The sequence below is a fragment of the Crassostrea angulata genome, chromosome 5 (genome assembly GCF_025612915.1).
Source record: "Crassostrea angulata isolate pt1a10 chromosome 5, ASM2561291v2, whole genome shotgun sequence".
Lineage (NCBI taxonomy): Eukaryota > Metazoa > Mollusca > Bivalvia > Ostreida > Ostreidae > Magallana > Magallana angulata.
The window spans coordinates 26,957,300-26,978,234 of record NC_069115.1 but is presented as its reverse complement, the minus strand read 5'-3'; the positions used below and the strand labels follow the sequence as shown (position 1 = coordinate 26,978,234).

General features: G+C 33.2%; 1 protein-coding gene and 1 long non-coding RNA gene across 2 annotated transcripts; one reads left to right on the top strand and one right to left on the bottom strand.

Annotated features, from left to right (window-relative positions):
- The first annotated feature begins 1,116 nt into the window (after positions 1-1,116).
- LOC128186068 (uncharacterized) lies at positions 1,117-4,982 on the top strand. Its single transcript, XM_052855793.1, has 4 exons — positions 1,117-1,273; positions 1,483-1,550; positions 1,829-1,972; positions 2,786-4,982. Exons 1-4 carry the CDS (start codon positions 1,194-1,196, stop codon positions 3,214-3,216), a joined length of 723 nt encoding a protein of 240 aa, XP_052711753.1. The 5' UTR covers positions 1,117-1,193; the 3' UTR covers positions 3,217-4,982.
- Positions 4,983-10,541: 5,559 nt separating this feature from the next.
- Positions 10,542-14,827, bottom strand: LOC128185974 (uncharacterized). The gene is made up of 3 exons (XR_008243868.1): positions 14,609-14,827; positions 13,450-13,534; positions 10,542-10,651 (listed from the first exon to the last, which is right to left on the bottom strand). It is a non-coding gene; the product is annotated as an uncharacterized LOC128185974 (long non-coding RNA).
- Positions 14,828-20,935: the final 6,108 nt, after the last annotated feature.

Sequence of the window (20,935 nt, the reverse complement as noted above, 5' to 3'; positions counted from 1 at the left end):
AGTATATTGCATAATGGCACGAACACCATCTCCAATATACAAATTGTAAACCCCGAAAACTAAAAAAGGAATAAGGTAATAAAACAATTATTTAATGCTTGAACAGTCAATAGACCAGAATTTTTTCCCTTGGTGCAGGGAAAAGCTCAGTATGATCTATTGCCCTCGGCCGTTGGCCTCGGGCAATAGATCATACTGAGCTGTTCCCTGCACCTCGGGAAAAATATTCTGGTTTATTGACTGCTCAAGCATTAAATAATTGTATAGTATTTTATACGTGTGTGCAAACAATATTGTGAAACATGAACAGATCCAATTTCTTTTTAACATCTGTCAAGTTCAGTCCAATCATTCCCGTTTCCATTTTTTTTTTCATTCAATGATATTTTTGATTGAGGTTGCTTATCAAACTCGCTGACAGTCAAGCCCCCCCCCCCTTTTTCCTTGCCTTCTTCGAGTTCATTGTTCATGCATTTTAAATTAGAAATTGTGATCAGAAAGGTAATGAAAGCTTTAGAAAATTTTTTGCTTCTGGTACTTTAGTGAATAACCAATGGAAGTCGTAAGATACTTGTATTTAACTGATTCACTACACGTTGGAATAGTTTCTCAAATCAACAGAAAATTGATTTATAAAAGATACAATGAAGCACAATGCATCAGAAGTATATACATGTAAGTCATATACATGTAGGCGAAAATATATGCAATTTTGTTTTTAAAACTTATAATTTCAAAAGGTCAGTAAAATAGGCCGCATGCTGATTTAAACTTGTGATCTGCAGTTCACAAGCCCGAAACGCACAGACACCGGTATGTTTTTACAACACAGATAAACTTGCGTAAATATTCATGGCGTTGCGTTTGAAATTTCGACGTCTTGCTAAAAATGTAACAGTTTTCAGCATAAATTCCATGATGTATATGTTTAGGTCACACATATGAGTTATATACCATTGGATTTGATGAAGTCAATGCTTATTAGAATGTTTTGTGCTGTGCATATTTGAAACACGGCACATTTCTGCCCATAACGTGCCTGTTTTTTGGAATTATGCCAATAAATATCGTTTTGATTGGTCGAATAGGATTGATTGATTGATTCTAAGCTCTTAGCTATTTGAGGAACAGGAACGTGTTTAATCAAGGCTAAACTTCACTTGCATTCAGAAAGCGCCAGCTATAATGGTAAAATGAAGGCACCTGTATATTCAGTGGGATATGTTTATTTCTGTATCTTGTTCGGAAATGTTTATACATTGAGTTGTTTAGGGTGAGTCAATATCTAGCCAGTTGTTAACATACCTTAATGTATGAATTAGATATCAACTTGGTTTTAAGTAAGAGTTTTAAAGAAAGGTTTACTAAATTTTTTTTCTTTTACATAAGTATATAATATTTTTATCTTTAACAGCTAAAACAAAACTATATCAAAAAATATTCAATAGGTTTATCATTCAAGATTTGTCTTAAATTTAACAGAAAAGATGGAAACTATGAATGTTGCAGAGGGTATATGTGGAACGAGACCACCGGAGGTTGCGATACAAGTAATTGCTTATATTTACTTATTTATTCTACCTTTACAAACCTATTATGGTTATTGCACAAACTCAAGTATTTCAGTATTTTTCAAAGAAATCGAGGGCAATGAAATTATTTGTTTTATAAATCAGGTAACCATGAAGCTATATCGATCGTTTTACGTCTTAAGTAGAGAGAGAGAGAGAGAGAGAGAGAGAGAGAGAGAGAGAGAGAGAGAGAGAGAGAGAGAGAGAGAGAGAGAGATGGTATCTGCATATCGTATACAAGTGTAATTCCCTTTTAGAGTGCCTCCCGGGCTTCTATGGAGTTAACTGCAGCAAGAGTTGTGTGGCCGGTCGGTACGGGGAGGGGTGTCAATCCGTGTGCACGGAGTGTTCTAACCGGACGTGCAATGTGTCCTACGGCTGTCCTCACCCAACCACTACAGGTTATAACAAGGCTATTTACTAAATTGAGTCGTGAATATTTGAGATTGTTTTGTTTAAATAACTTTTTTACCTCACATGGAAACTATAACTATTCAAGCGGAAGTATAGCAAAAACTCAATGGGTTTTCCTTATCAATACAATCAATATTTTGCATCCTCCTCTTTACCTCTTTATATATTTTATGTTAGTTGCAACGAATAAATAAGAGCTTTGGGAGATATAGACTGAGCTGATTGTTTCCCTTCATAACAACTATTTACCTCAGTTGTACTTAGAAAATAGTTGATGTTAGAATGAATATTGACCTTGTGTTTGACCTGATACCTCCACCCTAAACAATCTTCCTTTTTTAACCTTGTTTTCCGAAGGCAAAATCTGGTTTTTGAAATTGTTAATTGGCGGGCTGGCGGGAGGTACCCCTAATGTACGGAAAACTCCTCCTCCATTCTTCAAGGTATGATATTGCATCTATAGAGTAGCCCGTTTCTCTTAATAGGTAGAGTTTATCAATTCAGGGTAGACAAATGGATTATGGATACTGTTCACACAAAAGAAAACCTGGAGATGATATACATAGGCTATGCCTCTTGTCCAACCCTATTGAATTTATTGAATAAAATATGTTAAAATTAAAGAAAACCTGGCTTGCTGTCACATTGAAAACTTGTGAATCCCAACAATTAAAAATTCGTTTTTTGCTCAATAAAAAACTATCTCTGGACAATAAAGCGATTAACGAATATATCTTTTTATAATCTTTTTATCTTATTTTTCCATGTATATATAATGATTTCCTTTTTTGAAATGATAGCCCAGGAGTTGAATACAGTAACTATGAAGCAATTGCCTCAGCAAAATCTTCAAAATGACGCTGCATCGCAAGACACAGAGACATGGCTGTACATAGTTGCGGGGGTTTCTATTGCAAGTTTTGTGATGGCTTTGTTGAATATCATTATAAGCAGCTGGAGGAGATGTAATGTGAACATCACCTCATCTCAACCAACTGGAATGGAAAACGAGAAGAAGAGCTACCAAACCTTAATGAAAAACACAATCTACACCGGGCCGGCGCATGTTGTCATGAACGCGGACACCGTGGAGCGAAACTTCTCCGTGGTGATGACAACAGCGTCATGTGACAACATGTCTACATTCCCGGATGCTACTGAACCGAAATCTGTAGAAGAGAAAAGAAAACAACCAAACGGAACAGTTGAGATCTATGAGTCATTGAAATAGAGAAAAAAGTTATATGCTTTTAACAACAACAACAAAAAAACATTTTTTTTTCAAATAGACACTGAAAAAGTGTAATTTATGAAATGTATGTGAAATTCTTATACTTATGAAGATTCATTGGATTTTCCCTTGGGTGTTTTGATGTAGGAATTAATTTATTCTATTAATCTATGTTGGTATGGATTGCGCTCTCATTAAACATCTGTGACATAAATTTGCAGTGCTAAGTGACATCTTTATAACGGCATGTTTCTTTCATCAACTTTATGTGCTCTTTTGTAATGTTATTGTAAAATTGTAATATTTGATGATATGATAAAGATGTATTATATAACTCCTTACAAAAAAAAATTTAAAAACATTTTTACGATAATAAGGACACTAACAACATACAAATTGAATATTTATTTTATGAGTATTTGTATAAAGTGGTGACAAGATGGAACAATCGTCAACAATATATTTAATTGATATTCAAATCGATAACCAGGAAATATTTGTAAATATTTCATCAAATAAATATTCCAATATGAAAAAAAACCGCTTAAATAAAAATTTAAAATACAGATAGATCAGTATGATAATCTATCTGCACGGCCTGGTGTGTTATATGACCAGCGATATCATAAAAAAACACTAAATGCTTAATATTTATACTCATTGTGTATATATACAAAATTATTCATAAATTCAGGACATCAACAAACATCATGGCGGCATTGAGAATCAGCTGATAAAAAGGCAGTTACATGTACGGACTCAGAATTGGTATAATGATGTCACCTATTACAATACTAGGTATTGAAAGCTGATTTTTTTAACGATATATCTTATCATTATTGTCAATAATGTGACTAATATAATAAATTACTTTGAAAAAGATTTGACAGATGTATCCCAACCTATAAGCAAATACCGGTATTAAATGAAGTTAATATGTTATTATGTAGAGTTTTATTGATCAGAAAGAGCACTTTGTCTTTTGATTTATATGCTTGTGTATCTCGGGTCATAATTTGAACCATTATAATGTGTAATATAGAACATCACTCTGTGTTATCACTAATTGAGTAGAAAAGGCGTCCTGAGGTTTCAGAACTTGTGTCCAATTCTTATGTTCACATCAACAAACAATAGAATATGTTTAATTCAAATCGAATTTCTAATTAGTATATTTGTTCTGGGATTTGGAGATGCATTAAGTTAATCGAAAAAAATAGTGTGTGTTTTCAAACACAATTTAGAATCAATTTTATTTATCCCACGCAATGTATTGTTTCCTGGATCAATTCTAAATTTCAATTTTATACTGACATTTGACGTTAAAAACGTTAAAAAGACCCTGCAAATGACAGGTTTTTCCCCCCTTAAATGTTTGTGAAAGTGGTTTTATCGTGGTTTTTGTTCTTTTTTATTTCTTTTTTTTTATATACATTTTTCATACATTGTAGTTTGCATATTTTGTTCATTATTATATCACATTATATATCATATACTCGTTATCTAAATAAATTCTCATTTTATTTATTCATTGCGTTTGATGTTTTTCTGTATCTTTGAAAGCTGTTGCGAGAGATGGTACGATTCACAAAAATAATAAGCAAAAGATAAAAATTGACACAGGCGTCAAAAGAACGCCCGCAAACTCTTTGTTTTTCTGAACAAGAAACAATTGAAACAAAAAAGGTTGACTTTTGCCAATTATATTACATGAAAAATCTACGATGATACGGACAAAGTTGTGTACATCAGCTTAATGTAATATACATATTATAGTTTGCAGATGATTTTAAGTAAATTAAATATTAAAGGGTTTCTAAAGCTATATATTTAAGCAAAAAAGTATAGAGTTTTTCTAAAGATAAGACTAAATTTAATCTAAAATCAAAACAAAAATGTGTTAAATAAAATGCAACGAACAAACTATACGATTTATGCCCATATTCACACCTATGTTTAAACCAGGTTTAGCTGCAAGAAGGACTCACATTTTTTAAATCGGTTTCACACCTGCTTCTCAGGAGTGAGCTCTTCTCAGAAATTAGGGTAAACCTAAACCTGGTCTAGGGTAGGTTTAAATGATAAAGATAGTATTATTCTAACTATGGAAGACCACATAGATGGGATAGAAAGGCTTGACCGTATTGACCAACTGTTTGTTAGACGACCAAGAACTATCCGTGATAGATAAGATCCATTTCTTTTTTATAATGAGGAAGATTTTCTTGTGAGATTCCCTTTTTGTAAACGTGACACTCTCCTTATAATGGACATGCTAGCTTGGAAATGATCTAGAACCAAATCAGAGGAAACTGATGTCAATTTCAGCAAGTGAATGGGGATTTATTTGGGATTTCACAGTCAACAATAAAGAGCGGAAAAACACGTGGCGAAAAAATCACAATTTGTTTTGCCTCGGACTAGAATGTCTCGACGTCATTGGATGAATCGCGTCACGTGGTTGCCTCATAAATTTCTTTACAGGGCAAGCGTCAAAATTTAAACGGCAACATGGCGGACGTAACGTTATTTGAGCTGATTTTTTACACAAAAATTCAACCATACCTTTAATTTTTAAGCCCCAATATATTTAGAGTGACCCCCCTTTGCCCGTGACGTAATATTATGATCCTACAATAGCATCAAGGTTTGCACAAACGACTGACGAGGAAGGTAAAAAATTAGAGAATTAAGCTATGAATTTAATCGTTATATATTATCTTTTATTTGTTTACATATCAAACTGTAGGTCCTTGACAAAACAAAACACTTATTAGGTTCGTTACTGACTGTTTACAGAAATTTGTGGTGTCGGTAAAGTCCATAAAATGCTCGGCTCCGCCTTCTATGGACTTTACCGACCCCACAAATTTCTGTAAACAGTCAGTAACGAACCTAATAAGTAATAATATACAGATTGTCGAAATAAAAAAAAATAACATCCCGACAATCAAAGTTTATTTGTAATTTGACAATATTGAAATATTTTTTTAACTTTCTTAATATATTTAATTATGTATCAATTTGCTATAGACTTCGGAAAATATTCATGTTTATCCAGTTGCAAGGAAGACCAACTTGTTAAAAAGCAGCATGATTGATACATGTATGTACAAATGCCATCCGAGTGGATTGGTTGTTAAATTACGTCTATGATTTTCTACGTTGCTACAATACAGTATCATGTACATGTATGATGACTCATAGACGGCGTATCTGAAACACAAAACATACATTGATTTTATTATACACTATACATTATTTATACATGTATCTAGTTTTAGATAGCTTTATTACATTATGATTTCGTGCGTAACATTATTCCACTGTATATAAAGTCCTGGCATTATATTTGACTATCACTGACACACTGTACCCGTACTTAGCATAATTACCTGGGCTCACGGGCTCCGGTCCCCTCTTTCGTAGCCTATACACAATGTATGTGCATAAACTCAGGACTAATGCGAATCCCAATATAGCTCCAGCAAATATCAGCAGATTTCTTTTAAGTTTCCTGCAAAAATTATTGAGACTTGGTGCGCTGTGTACTGTTGGGTGTTTGTTGAAAGTGTTACATGCTACTCTGATAATTATGATTCAAATAAATTTAGGAATTTGACTTCTATTTAAAGCTGCTTAGTCCGATTTTGTATCAAATTGTGTGTACCCTTTTCAACAATGGTTATGCTAAGTACATGTGTGTGTATAATCATAAACATTGCAGTAGTTTCCATGTCAATTAAGCCATTTTTTCAATGAAAAAAAGATGTACAGAATTCTTTGACAAAACAAACGACATAAAAAAGGCTATCGTTATTTCGTCCATAATTATTAGAATCCGTCCCTGACGTCAAGGCGGGGTTGATTGTATTACGTGTTTGACATCACTTTCAGTAGAGTCTAAATATGGGCATTGTTTTAATTTGGCAAATCAAAAATAAACCTGTGTATATGTTATACACTATTATTTCTGAAGTTAGTTTTGTTTACAATCGATGCATTACATCCGGGTTGATTCGGGGGACGAAACCAAACGGTTCCTGTTCCTGAACATTCCCATGATGCATTTTGGATTTTTTGTATGCCCATAGAGAAATTTTTTTTTAATTCGAATAATTCTAATTTTGAAAGTATAGATCGATTCTGCTGATGTAAATAGGTAAAAGTGTATAATTTTCTAAGATAATTGATTCGTATGGGAAAATATTTGATACTGTAAAAGCCAATAGAAAGAATCGGACCATGCAGCTTTGTATCGAGGGGAGCTGACTGTATCGAGGGGAGCTGACTACTCACTCAAATTCACATTCCTCCTGTCGTGTACAGTCAGCTACAGACAATCTGAAAACAAAATGATTTGATTGATGTTTGGTCTTCATATATATATATATATATATATATATATATATATATATATATATATATATATATATATATATATATATATATATATATATATATATATACACACACACACATGACGGGGCTATATTTCGTTGACTGGATGCCAAAGTAACTGCTATAGGTTGTAACTATATTAGGTATATAATAGGCTCAGTACTGCCACGTTCCTTTTAGCATTTACATGTAGCTAGCGGGTTGAACCTTTAGCCCAGTCGGGAGAGCGTTGGTTTTTTAACTTTGAGCCTAGTGTTGGTGTTTCCCCCTCTTCTATATGTTTTTACTTTTACACATATCGACCATGTCGAGTTAAAATATTTGGTATTTGTCGTGTGTTAACGTTCAAATTAAGAGGAAAAAAAATGCTTTTTATAGATTGCATTCTGTGAATCGATTAGAAATAGAGCAGTTTGTTAAGCCATGATGTGAAATGTTTATTTTCAAATTGATAAGCTAACCATATTAATGCCAGTGTGAATACAGAATTAAATGGAGCACATCTATGCAATGTATATCCTGACTTAGTAATGCTATGATATAATAAATTTAATTAAGCAAAATTTTCCCAGCAAAAAGTTTAATCACATAAAAAACCACAACTTTAACAGTTAAAAAAATAGAATCATGTTGAATGATATGTGAAATGTGATGAAAAACATCATTTATATTTGGAACAAAATATGTTTTGTCTAACTGAAGTTTACAGCTCATCAAAGTCCCTGATTCAAGTATTGAAAATCAAAATCATTTCTTTTAACATTCAAAAACGTAATTGGTTGTTATTCTTGCTCTGAGAGAGAGAGAGAGAGAGAGAGAGAGAGAGAGAGAGAGAGAGAGAGAGTTATTCTCATGGGAGCACCGTATGTACTCGTTAATGATGATATCTACTCCGATTTTTTTCCTGGTATTTTCGAGATGGGAACATCTGCTTGACTTGTTAAGTGGGTTTTCTTGATACAAGGAAAGATTGAATAAATATAGGCGAATTCTTAATCGATTTGCTAAAAGACTCTTACACATAACCTGACCATGTAATATCAAAGGTTGTGGTATAAAATTAATTGAAGCAAATATTTGGGGGATTCGTTTAGTATACATGTACATGTATATAATTATACTTACTCAAGAAGTCCGCAAAATAGCAGTATATAGCCGAGGATGAACTTCATTTTTTAAAATGACCCGAATCCTGAAATTTAAGTAAAGGACAATAGTATTACAATCTGTGAGTGTGTATTTTCGATCTAGATCTCGAGCTTCGATGTACATGAACTGTACGACGTTGAAATGGGCTGTTGACGTAAATAGAGTCAATTCAATAAAGAAATGAGAAATTAAGAACTTAATAAGGTATTCAATTAAAAAAAAAAACCCAACAAATAGCATCTTATAGGAAGAATGGAAAACTGCATTAGTGACTATTTTAATTTGATTAATGTTAGAAAACCGACCAACATGAAAACCAGCTGACTTACTGTGTGTGTAATGTTCCCTCCAGTTAACCGTCAGTACACTCAGTAACATACCGGTATTGGTTAGAGGTCGACGTCAAGGAATGCTAATTAGAAACACAGCCCTTCTCTCTCTCTCTCTCTCTCTCTCTCTCTCTCTCTCTCTCTCTCTCTCTCTCTCTCTCTCTCTCTCTCTCTCTCTCTGAGCTCCGTTACAATGTTACAATGAAATTTAAAGCTATTAATTTATTCTAGAAAATATTGTATGCTTTTCTAAACTGGTAGCAAAAAACTACGATATAACTTGGTGATATTGCATTAGCACCATTGTTTCGCGGGTGGTTTTAGAGTATTAGTGTTAGAATAAAAAAAAAGGGTTTATATTGCCTAACTTTACCATGTAAATCAAAGTATAGGTCGAACACGAAACTTTGCCAGCAGATAAAATAATAATGTCAAAGAGTGTCATATATTCATATTCGGCAGTAATTCAATCAATTACACGTTCGTTCCAATATACCGACATATGAATAATTTTGTTTTCAAGCAGATAATACAACCGGATATCAGAGCACTATGTGACTGTTTCCACGGCATGGGAATCACCAGAATTATGTGTTAATCATACACGGTCATGTAATGTACTTTAGCATTTCTATGAAAACATACTTAAACTAAAAGGACTAGGAAATTCCTATATATTAGACATATATCTGGCCGAGATGAGATAATAATCTTTGGTGCAATGCTTTGATAATAATCAAACTCTTGATGCACACAATTTGTATAATTACCGAATGACTCTTAAAATTAATGAATTACTAAACAGATGTAAAGCAGAGATAACAAAGAATTGATGGAGCCATTATACAGTTGAACCCTTATCTGCAGAGTTAAACAATTAAATGAGATAAATTTATCTTTATTTGAAAACTTAGTTTATTTGGTCGTAAAACCGCCAAAACACTTTATATAATTCATGTATTCTATTCCGTATTTCAAAGACCTAGTATAGTATATTTACAGTAATTTATACATTGACAATCAATACCTTGAAAGTAAAATCAATTTAAAACAAACTGATTATTCGATTAGTAAATTACATTTGGGTGTCACCTCTAACTATAAGTCACGGAATGGAATGTTCGAGCACTGAAAAATAATTTATGTACAGTTCTATTGTTCTTTACCAAAGTACATCACTACTTTGCTTCACTCGGAAGTACACCACCAGCATTAGGATGACCACGTTTTTCATTATTTATTGGTGCTAAGTCAAAGTTTGTACAAGCACATTCAATAAGCCAAGTAGCAAAAATTCAGATATTACAGAAATAATATCCTGCACAGGCTTTAATTTGTTTCACGCTGCAACTCATGTATCACCGCAAATGACTGCATGTATAATGTACATGCACATGTACATGTATAACTCAACGCAAGCTAGTGCAAGGAAAGACAACCCTAAACCCCGTGATTTAACTTTGGTTTATTTCTATAACAAGAATTACACTGAAAATCAGCAAACTTTTTCAAAAGTTCAAGCCAAACATGTCTAAAAAATTTATCTTCAGTGACATCTGAAAAAGAAATGAAATGATGTTATAAAAACAGTCTAATTTGAAATATAAGAAGAATCATAACATATCAGTATGATATACAGCTTCATTTATGTACATGTATGTTCATGGCGATTACTATATGCAATACTGAAGGTAAATGGGATAACTTATCATATGGATCGGGTTTTTTTTTCAGAATAGATTTAGGAATATACGAAAGCTACGAAAGCCGAATAGGGCCACATAAAAAAATATTTTTATCTCGTAATTACGAGAAAGGATCTCGTTATTACGAGTTAATTATCTCGTTATTACGAGAAAAGATCTCGTTATTACGAGTTAGTTATCTCGTTATTACGAGAAAAGATCTCGTAATTACGAGAAAAGATCTCGTTATTACGAGATAATTTTCTCGTAATTACGAGAAAAGATCTCGTTATTACGAGATAATTTTCTCGTTATTACGAGTTAATTTTCTCGTTATTACGAGAAAAGATCTCGTTATTACGAGAAAAGATCTATATAAAATGGTGCGTTTCTGAAAAAGAATTCGACTGGATCACACTTTAAGTCTATCTTTTTCATTCCAGAAACGTTGATTCAATTTTGATCAATATTTAAAAATAACAACGATCATTATACATTAATTTCTACATATCAAAATGATTGGATTTGACATTTTATCTGGTATTAATAAAAGGAAAGAACTTTATGTAATTTTTCTATTCAACTTATATATATTATAATCCCACTCCGAAGTAAATACCAGGTAGTCCTATAGTCGTAAAAACACAGTTTTATTAGTTACAGATAACTTTAATGACTATATATATAGTTTCAGTCATGGATATCGATACACAGGATTAACCAGAATTTGTGTTTTATATGTTCATACACAACCTACATGTATATTGAAAATAATTGATTTTATATAAACATTTTGGAGTCTGAAAAAAATAACACGTATACTTCTTAATTATTGACATATAGTTCAATGTTTTAAACGATGATCATGCTAAGTAAGTGTATATTAATAGACATTGCAGTAGTTCATACACTTTATATAAAAAGAATAGAATAATGAAACGTGCCATTTCAAAAATAGATCTTTTCTCGTAATTACGAGATAATTAACTCGTAATAACGAGATCTTTTCTCGTAATTTCGAGATCTTTTCTCGTAATTACGAAAAAATTAACTTATAATAACGAGATCTTTTCTCGTAATTATGAGATCTTTTCTCGTAATTACGAGATCTTTTCTCGTAATTACGAGATAATTAACTCGTATTAACTCGTAATAACAAGATAATTAACACGTAATAACGAGATCTTTTCTCGTAATTACAAGATATTTTCTCGTAATAACGAGATAATTAACTCGTAATAACGAGATCTTTTCTCGTAATAACGAGATCTTCTTTTCTCGTAATAACGAGATAATTAACTCGTAATAACGAGATCTTTTCTCGTAATTACGAGATAAAAATATTTTTTTAAGTGGCCCTATTCGTCTTTCGTAGAAAGCCGAATAGGGCCACATAAAAAAATATTTTTATCTCGTAACTACGAGAAAAGATCTCGCTATTTCGAGTTTTAAATTATCTCGTTATTACGAGAAAAGATCTCGAAATAACGAGAAAAGATCTCGTTATTACGAGTTAATTACCTCGTTATTACGAGAAAAGATCTCGTTGTTACAAGAAAAGATCTCGTTATTACGAGTTAATTATCTCGTTATTACGAGAAAAGATATCGTTGTTACAAGAAAAGATCTCGTTATTACGAGTTAATTTTCTCGCTATTACGAGAAAAGATCTATATAAAATGGTGCGTTTCTGAAAAGAATTCGACTTTATCACACTTTCAGTCTATCTTTTTCATTCCAGAAACGTTGATTCAATTTTGATAAATATTCAAAAATAACAACGATCATTATTCATTAATTTCTACATATCAAAATGATTGGATTTGACATTTTATCTTATATTAATAAAAGGAAAGAACTTTATGTAATTTTTCTATTCAACTTATATATATATATATTAAAATCCCACTCCGAAGTAAATACCAGGTAGTCCACTCCTATAGTCGTAAAAACACAATTCTATTACTTACAGATATCTTTAATGACTATATAGTTTCAGTCATGGATATGGATATACAGGATTTACCCGAATTTGTGGTTTATATGTTCATACACAACCTACATGTATATTGAAAATAATTGATTTTGCATATTAACATTTGGAGTCTGAAAACAAATTACACATATCCTTCTTAATTATTGACAAATTGTTCAATGAATTTATTAATCAATCTGCTTTGCTAATTCTTCTGAAATATCTTTAAAACTGCTTGGTCCGATTTTATATCAAATTATGCGTACGCTTTTAAACGATGATCATGCTAAGCAAGTGTATAATAATATACATTGCAGTAGTTCATTCACTTTACATAAAAATAATAGAATAGTGAAACGCGCCATTTTAAAAATAGATCTTTTCTAGTAATAACGAGATTATTAACTCGTAATAACGAGATCTTTTCTCGTAATAACGAGATCTTTTCTCGAAATTACGAGATCTTTTCTCGTAATAACGAGATAATTAACTCGTAATAACGCTATCTTTTCTCGTAATTACGAGATCTTTTCTCGTAATAACGAGATAATTAACTCGTAATAACGAGATCTCAATGTCATGCGCATATATACTTTACATGTATTTTACATGTACCGCCATGAATTTTATAAACATTAGAGAAATGGAGAAAGCCTTCACATGCATTAATACATGAACAAACACAAGTCGGTACCTTGTCACGTGTCAAGGGTGGGGGACAAACACTGTTGTTGTCGTCGTCGGAGCCTGTGTTGTTTGCACGCATGCGCAATCCGATCCTGAAAAAAAGTTTAACCAAACCTAATTTAAATAACATTGCATGTTAAAGTTTATCAACACAGAAGGGAAACCACATTTTGTACTTTTATTCTGAAACCCAGATATTAATATATTTGTATCTTAAGTTTATTTGTCTCTTTTATCTTTTTAGTTTTGAGGAGGAAAAGACAATATTCAAATCATAAAATGTTTCAAAAATTAGAAAATTCAATTTATTTTAAATCTTCTTCAAAGGAATGTCATCAATGTACAATTTTTTAAAGTACAGCATTTGTAGATTTCCTCAATTTAAAATTGTGCTTGTTGATTATTTACTCTCCATTAGACAGCAATTCAACTTATTATAAGTATTTTGAGTGTACTTCAGTGGATATATTCATATTTTTTAATGTTTTTATACACTAGTTTTTATGTATGTCGTTTTGTTTAAATATTGTCTGTAACAAAGAAAAGTTCTTTTATGCCTGTTATTAACCAATACAATGAACATAGATTTCTCTAGTTTTTAAAATTACGCAGTTTTTGCGATTCATATACACATGTCGTATCAGCTAGTGACAACTGACATATTTCGGACAGCTAAGAAAACCGATAGGTAAAAAGTCTAAAAAAAAAAATGATCGAAGAATACGTCACAACAGTGTTTTGAATATATTTTAAAATATACGTGCAATTAAAAATTACAAGGATTGATTAAGTATACAAAATAAGGAAAAATAATATTTTTTACGCAAATGCTTTACATGTAAACTTTTTAACACATATAAAAGAAAATTATCGCTTGATAAGATACAGTGTGAAATTGATTGGAATTGGCTCAGTAACGATTACTGTATAGCGGCAGTCACATTCGTTTTGATAACCCCACAGTCGCTCAGTCTTCTGTCATGATTTTTCTATTGTCATTCAACAACATAAATTGTACTAAACTTTATTTATGCTTTTTAAGTATGTCAGAATGTTTTACCAATAGTCATTAGGTCCATTAATATGCCCTTATTGATGCCAGTATATTTGCTCAAATTGTAGAATTTTACTACACAATAACTAATCAAGAAATGGCTAAATCATACCTGAAATCACAGTTAGAAAAATAAGGAGAATGATAAAGAAAAACAACGCAAAACTTCTGAAATCCATTCTTGCGCAACTACGAACTCAGTATTCTTACTGTGTGTTTAACTGTCTAGCTCTGGTGACGCAAGAGTAATAGAAGCTCTTGCTAACGAATGCATTTATGTATGTTTTCTTAAAATCGCCTCGTCAAATGAGCGGTTGTATGTCTTTTATCTACAAATCGCGTGACAAATGAAATCTACAGGCAAAGACCGATAGAATCAATCGAACATTAACGGTTGTGTTATCAACGACACTGTCACTAAAATTAATTTGTTAATCAGGCGGCAAGAGCTGAAGAATTATACATTCAACAGATCATTCCGTCTGATTAACACACCCAAGGAACGTACGTAGACCATACGCAGTCCTAATTCTTTAAACATTCAAAAACGTAATTGGTTGTTAATGTAAGAGAGAGAGAGAGAGAGAGAGAGAGAGAGAGAGAGAGAGAGAGAGAGAGAGAGTTTGCATTCATTTTTCATATTACACAAAAAATCGATTTCAAGGAATTAACTCAGTGTGCTACGGCTTCATTTATTTTGCTCATGCAGCTTTAATTTTTAAAAAAGGAATGCTAAATCAACCATTTAAACGAATTTGCATTAAAAATGCAATATTTGCCCAAAAACGTTTGTCGCTAAGTTTGTATCCATGCGGAAGAAGAAGTTACAGAACTGTTGACAAGAAGGTTATTTAATTAAATATGACACGGAGCGAGAGAGAAAAACTACTAAAATGGATTTTATTTCAGTTGCATTTTATCAAACACTCTGTTTTTATGTCATGGATGAATTAATAAAACTTTGGGAAGATCTCTGCCAACCAAGGTTTTCCGCCAGACATTCAGTTTTTCCAAAAAAAAAAAATCAAAAAAAAAAAAAAAAAAAAAATCAGTGACGCACACAGATTCGATATCAAAATATGATTAACTTTTGTTTTCGAAAATGTTAATTGCTGTAATAAATGCATGTTCAACAAACGAGTTATATGAATTTTAATATGGGTAAGGATCTGATGACATTCGATCCGATAATCAGCGGGTAGTCTAGTGCGATCAGATAACGGGAGTCGTAAACTACCGTTAACTGTCGGCTGTCTTGTTTTCATGTCATCGACTTTATCTTGAAGAAACGTCAAGTAGGGTGTAAACATTTAAAGGAGATTTAGAACAGAACTATACAATAAGCATGGTCACGATTCGATCTGAAATATTTCAAATTTCATTTTTTACCGTGTTTTGTCCTAAAGGGTATTTATATTATGTTTAGATAAGATGTCATTTTCAAAAGTTTCCAATCAAATAGTAATAAAAGACTCAGAAAATAATAAGTTTGGTTGTAATGAACTGAACATAAATCATTCGTTTGTAAAAAACATATACAAAAGGGTTAGAAGCAAGTTTGTAAAGCTTACTAGTTTTTCTCCTTATTAAATTAAATATTTATATATAAAAATACACATCTATTATTGAAAAATTGATTATTATACAGAACAACATGCACGATCATAGACATTTTTAAAATGATTAATACTAACAGTATAACATCAGTTACATGCAGTTAAATCTTCGTGTCATAAGCATTCGTGTATATGAACGATAGAAGAGAGAGAGAGAGAGAGAGAGAGAGAGAGAGAGAGAGAGAGAGAGAGAGAGAGAGAGAGAGGGGGGTATACGATGTGTTGTGAAGTTTCAGAGAAATTCTCAAACGTATTTTAATTTATGAATATTGTACATTATATAAACATTCTGTAGTTTAGTGGAATTTTGTTATCATTTTTGTTAGAGGCCAAAAGAGATACAAAGAATTCCGGATCCATAGGTAAGGTAGCTGCAGGACTGTAGCTCCCGGTCTGAAAAAATTTGGATGGACGACCTGGGAGCTACAGTGCCTCCCATAGTAAAAATCTGCAATTTACGGCGCACAAAAAAATGCGCTAGTTTTGGACTTATTAATCTCATTTACGAACACATTCTGTACAAATATTTGATCCCAAAAAATTCCTCGGACATTTTACTACAGATATCGTCACTTCACTTACTTCTGATAGTCTTTTAAACACCATCACCAGCCTTGTAAATTGAAGTGGTGCAAGTTTGTTTACATTTAAAAATGGCGACTCTCGATCTCGACGTAAATTAACATACTTCATTTTCCGAGGTCGGTTATCATGTTAAGAGAAAATCTGAGACAAGTTAAGTGACGATGTCAGTAGTAAATTTGCTGAAGAATTTAATGGTACTAATTATTTTTACAGAATTTGTGTGAATATAAGGTTAATAAGTCCAAAACTAGCGCATTTTTTGTGCGCCGTAAATTGCAGATTTTTACTATGGGAGGCACTGTAGCTCCCAGGTCGTCCATCCGAATTTTTTCAGACCGGGAGCTACAGTCCTGCAGCTATAGGTAAGGTAAAGTAGTTGCAATATATAAAAAGTTCCTGTTTGGGAGGGTAACAGTTGAAACTGACACCCGAGAAAAGAAGCGTCGGTTGACAATGGTTTTCTCAGGGTGTCAATTTCAACTGTTATCCTCCCAAACAGGCACTATTTATCTTATTGTTATACTTTCATGTTAAATACTGAAATCTGATTGGTTAAGACGCAGTTAATAATATTTACTATTACCCTCAGCGTTAGCAACGCACTTGGCAACGGGTAACATTAAAAAATGTTACATGCGCGAAAATTATGCGCGTACGGTTCGCTGTAAAATTCACGCTATTCCTATATAAAAGCAGTAAAATTTTCTTAAAAATTTAAAAAAAGACATTCAGTATAACAAAATAAATAGTGCCTGTTTGGGAGGATAACAGTTGAAATTGACACCCCTCGAAAACCATTGTCAACCTCCGCTTCGCGTCGGTTGACAATGGTTTTCTCGGGGTGTCAATTTCAACTGTTACCCTCCCAAACAGGCACTATTTATATATTATACTGCAGGCATGCTTATGAAGGTGTCTTAAGACTAAGACATATCTTAAGATGAACTTAAGCAACGTCTTATTCTTAAGTCAGTCCATCGATGATGTCTCAACTTAAGACCCTTCTTAAGAAATATCTTAAATTTAAGACAAACAAGGGCTTGACTTAAGACATATCTTTGTTTAATACTAAACAAAAATGGCTGCTCTCTTATGGTTTTTTCAACTGAGGAGACGTAGACGGCGAGACAGGATATTCAGAGACCGAGACAAACCGTTAGACTACGAGACAGAAGAAGCTATTGTTAGCAAGTATAGGCTGCCGAGACATATAATCATTCAGCTGTGTCAACAGTTCGAACACGAACTCCAACGACCTACATTGAGGTCATGTGCACTCACATTTTCTTTACAAATCATGGTAGCATTGAGATTTTTCGCCACTGGAAGTTTTCAGGCTGTAGCTGATGACATTCATAACATTTCTCGGCAGAGTGTATCGTATGTACTCAGTGATGTAATTGAATTCCTTGTAAGAGTAGCCAACACGTACATATTTATGCCAACAAATCAAGGCGCCCTGAATGAAATTAAACGTGGGTTTCATGAGATAGAGGGAGATAGAGGGATTCCCCATCGACGCAATAGATGGTACTCACATCAAAATAAAAGCCCAAACTACCGACGAACACCTTTATGTTAACAGGAAACATTTTCATTCCATCAATGTACAATGTCTATGTGATTCTAAACTGAAATTTTTGAACATTGTTGCTAAATGGCCAGGTAGCACTCATGATTCGTTCATTTGCAACAATTCATCTTTAAAACTTATTTTTTACAATGGCACTATTTTTTTTGTATCGCTTGTATATGTTGAGAATTTCTTTCGAACCTCTTCCACAGTCCTCACATGGTGTTCGTGTTCACAGAATTTACTTTATCACATATACTTTCCCAAACTCTTTTTTTCTGGTTGTTGGTGACGATATTAGACAATTTCGACAAAATCACGGTCCTATTTTTCTCAACTTCGTTTGATAATATTTGGATTTCGGCCTCTGAGAAGTTTGGGTTTCGTGTTCCGCCCATTCTGCATGTACATGTACTACACCGACTGCACAGCCTTTTTATATGGTTTCTAAACAATGGAATTGTTCCTTGATTTTAGGTCTACTAAGTACTGTTTATTACAAATAAGGAGTGGATCAAAAATTTAGTTTTATTTGAGAGAGAGAGAGAGAGAGAGAGAGAGAGAGAGAGAGAGAGAGAGAGAGAGAGAGAGAGATGTTCTAAAAACGATGAAGTAGTGCTGAAAATTAGTTCATATCATTGATTGTTTTTTTTTATATTTTGTATTAGATTATAATAAAACAAGTTTTTGGCCATTGGTATTGACCGCTTAATTATAACGGTCTCGTTTCTCCATTATCATTTAGAATTGTACACGTAACACAGCGGAAAACTCGTTTGTTTTGTACATGAAAAAAATTAAGATGAAACTTAAGACATCTTAACCTAAAACATTTCTAAGACGCTTTCGTTTTACATCCTAAGAGATGTCATAAGAATGTCCTAAGATACGTCCTAAGATATACCCTAAGATATCTCTTAAGACGTATCATAAGAAATTTTCATAAGCATGCCTACTGATGTCTTAATCTTAGAGAAATTATTGCTGATTTTATATAGAAATGACGTGAATTCTACGGCGAACCGTACGCGCATAATTTACGCGCATGTAACAATTCGTTGTGTTAACCGTTGTCAGGTGTGTTGCTAACGCTGAGAGAAGTAGAAAGAATTATCAACTGCATATAAACCAATCAGATTTCAGTATTTAACATGAAAGTATGATAATAAATTTTGTCTTAAGTAAAAATCTTTAATGGTTTTTCTCCCTATTCTTGTAACAGAGCACTTTAAGCCTTTGCTGGGGTTTGAACCCGGGTCCTCTGACATGCCAGTCCAGCACGCTACCGATCGAAATAAAGGAACTAAAGCCAGAACTAGTAGGAATGCCATATACCCGACTCTACCACATTTACATGTTGTGACATGCGGTTGTTCCGGTATCGATGTTTATGATAAATGGACGATGGATGTGAGAGGAATAAATGGTCTGAACTCGTGATGAGTTTTCCATCTTTTTATTTCATAACCGGAAACTAAACTAAAACTACTAAATACGGAACCAACATGGTCGAACATTATCGATCCGGAATTCTGGTCGGACTATCATATTACAGATATGGTACATCCCCGCCGTGCGAAAAAAAAATTGGAGAATTTTTTCAAACAACATCAAAGACCAGAATTCCAAAATCAAGAAATGACATAAATGATAAAGATCAAGGGAATCTCAACAATAGGTGAAATATGGACATCCGATGAAAGTACATTGTCACAAAAATAATAATTCCATTGTTATTAATACTAGTATTCCATGGTAGTCAACCTGAAGAAATGGACATTCTATAGTAATGAAATCAGAAGTGAATAAAATGTACGAAACATGTATACACCATTCATTGGGCCCATCAAACACTCTCACATTTACACAACATGATATTCAAATCAGAGTGCATTAAGAAGAAAACTAATCTGCAAATGCCAAGTAAACAATGTAGATACAATTAAGTAAATTGCAATTGTGTAACACACTGACATTTTGTTGCAGTAGTGACTATTTTGGAAAAAGCTAGAATTCATGGAAAAAGTAAACATTGCACATTGGTGATTTTCTGAAAAAGCGTAAGTTTCAGCAATAGCAAAGTACTGTACTTACAGTGCTATAGTATAAAAATGAAAAATGGTTTTGAATATGTATCAAAATGAAAAGACACAAGTTGAAAATACAATGTATAATCTCAAGATAAAACAGTCTATGGTCTACATGCGGAATCCTCCTCGTGGGATGTGGCGGTCCTGGTTGCGAGAGTTAAGCTGACGAAGGTCGTCTACTTGAGTAGAGAGCAACTCAATCTTCCTAACGAGGTTGTCAATGGAGGGCTGTGTGGCAGCAGCAGCCATAGGTATGGTAGTACAAGTCTCTGGGGGCAGCGGTGGGCTGCAACAGCTCTGGAGGGTCAGATTTCCTGTAACCACTTGCGGCGCCAGACAGGGCGGATTCAAAAGCCTGGGCCAAATCGATAGGTCGGCCTGCCCGAACGAAAAATGCCAGCTGGTCTGGGAGGCCCGCGATGAAACGATGCATGATGTCTCTGTCAGCAACCTCTAATCTTGTTCCCAGATCTACCACTGTGGCATAGAAGTCCTCAATGCGTTGGTTTGGTTGCAATCTTAATGAGTGGAACTTCTCAACGTCAATGTGGAAACAACGGTTGTTGTTATACTGT

Coding starts and splice junctions, on each gene's coding strand:
- LOC128186068 (XM_052855793.1), top strand. CDS start 1,194: ATGAAGGCACCTGTATATTCAGTGGGATATGTTTATTTCTGTATCTTG. Junction 1,551..1,828: donor CACCGGAGGTTGCGATACAA/GTAATTGCTTAT, acceptor ATTCCCTTTTAG/AGTGCCTCCCGGGCTTCTAT. Junction 1,973..2,785: donor TCCTCACCCAACCACTACAG/GTTATAACAAGG, acceptor TTGAAATGATAG/CCCAGGAGTTGAATACAGTA.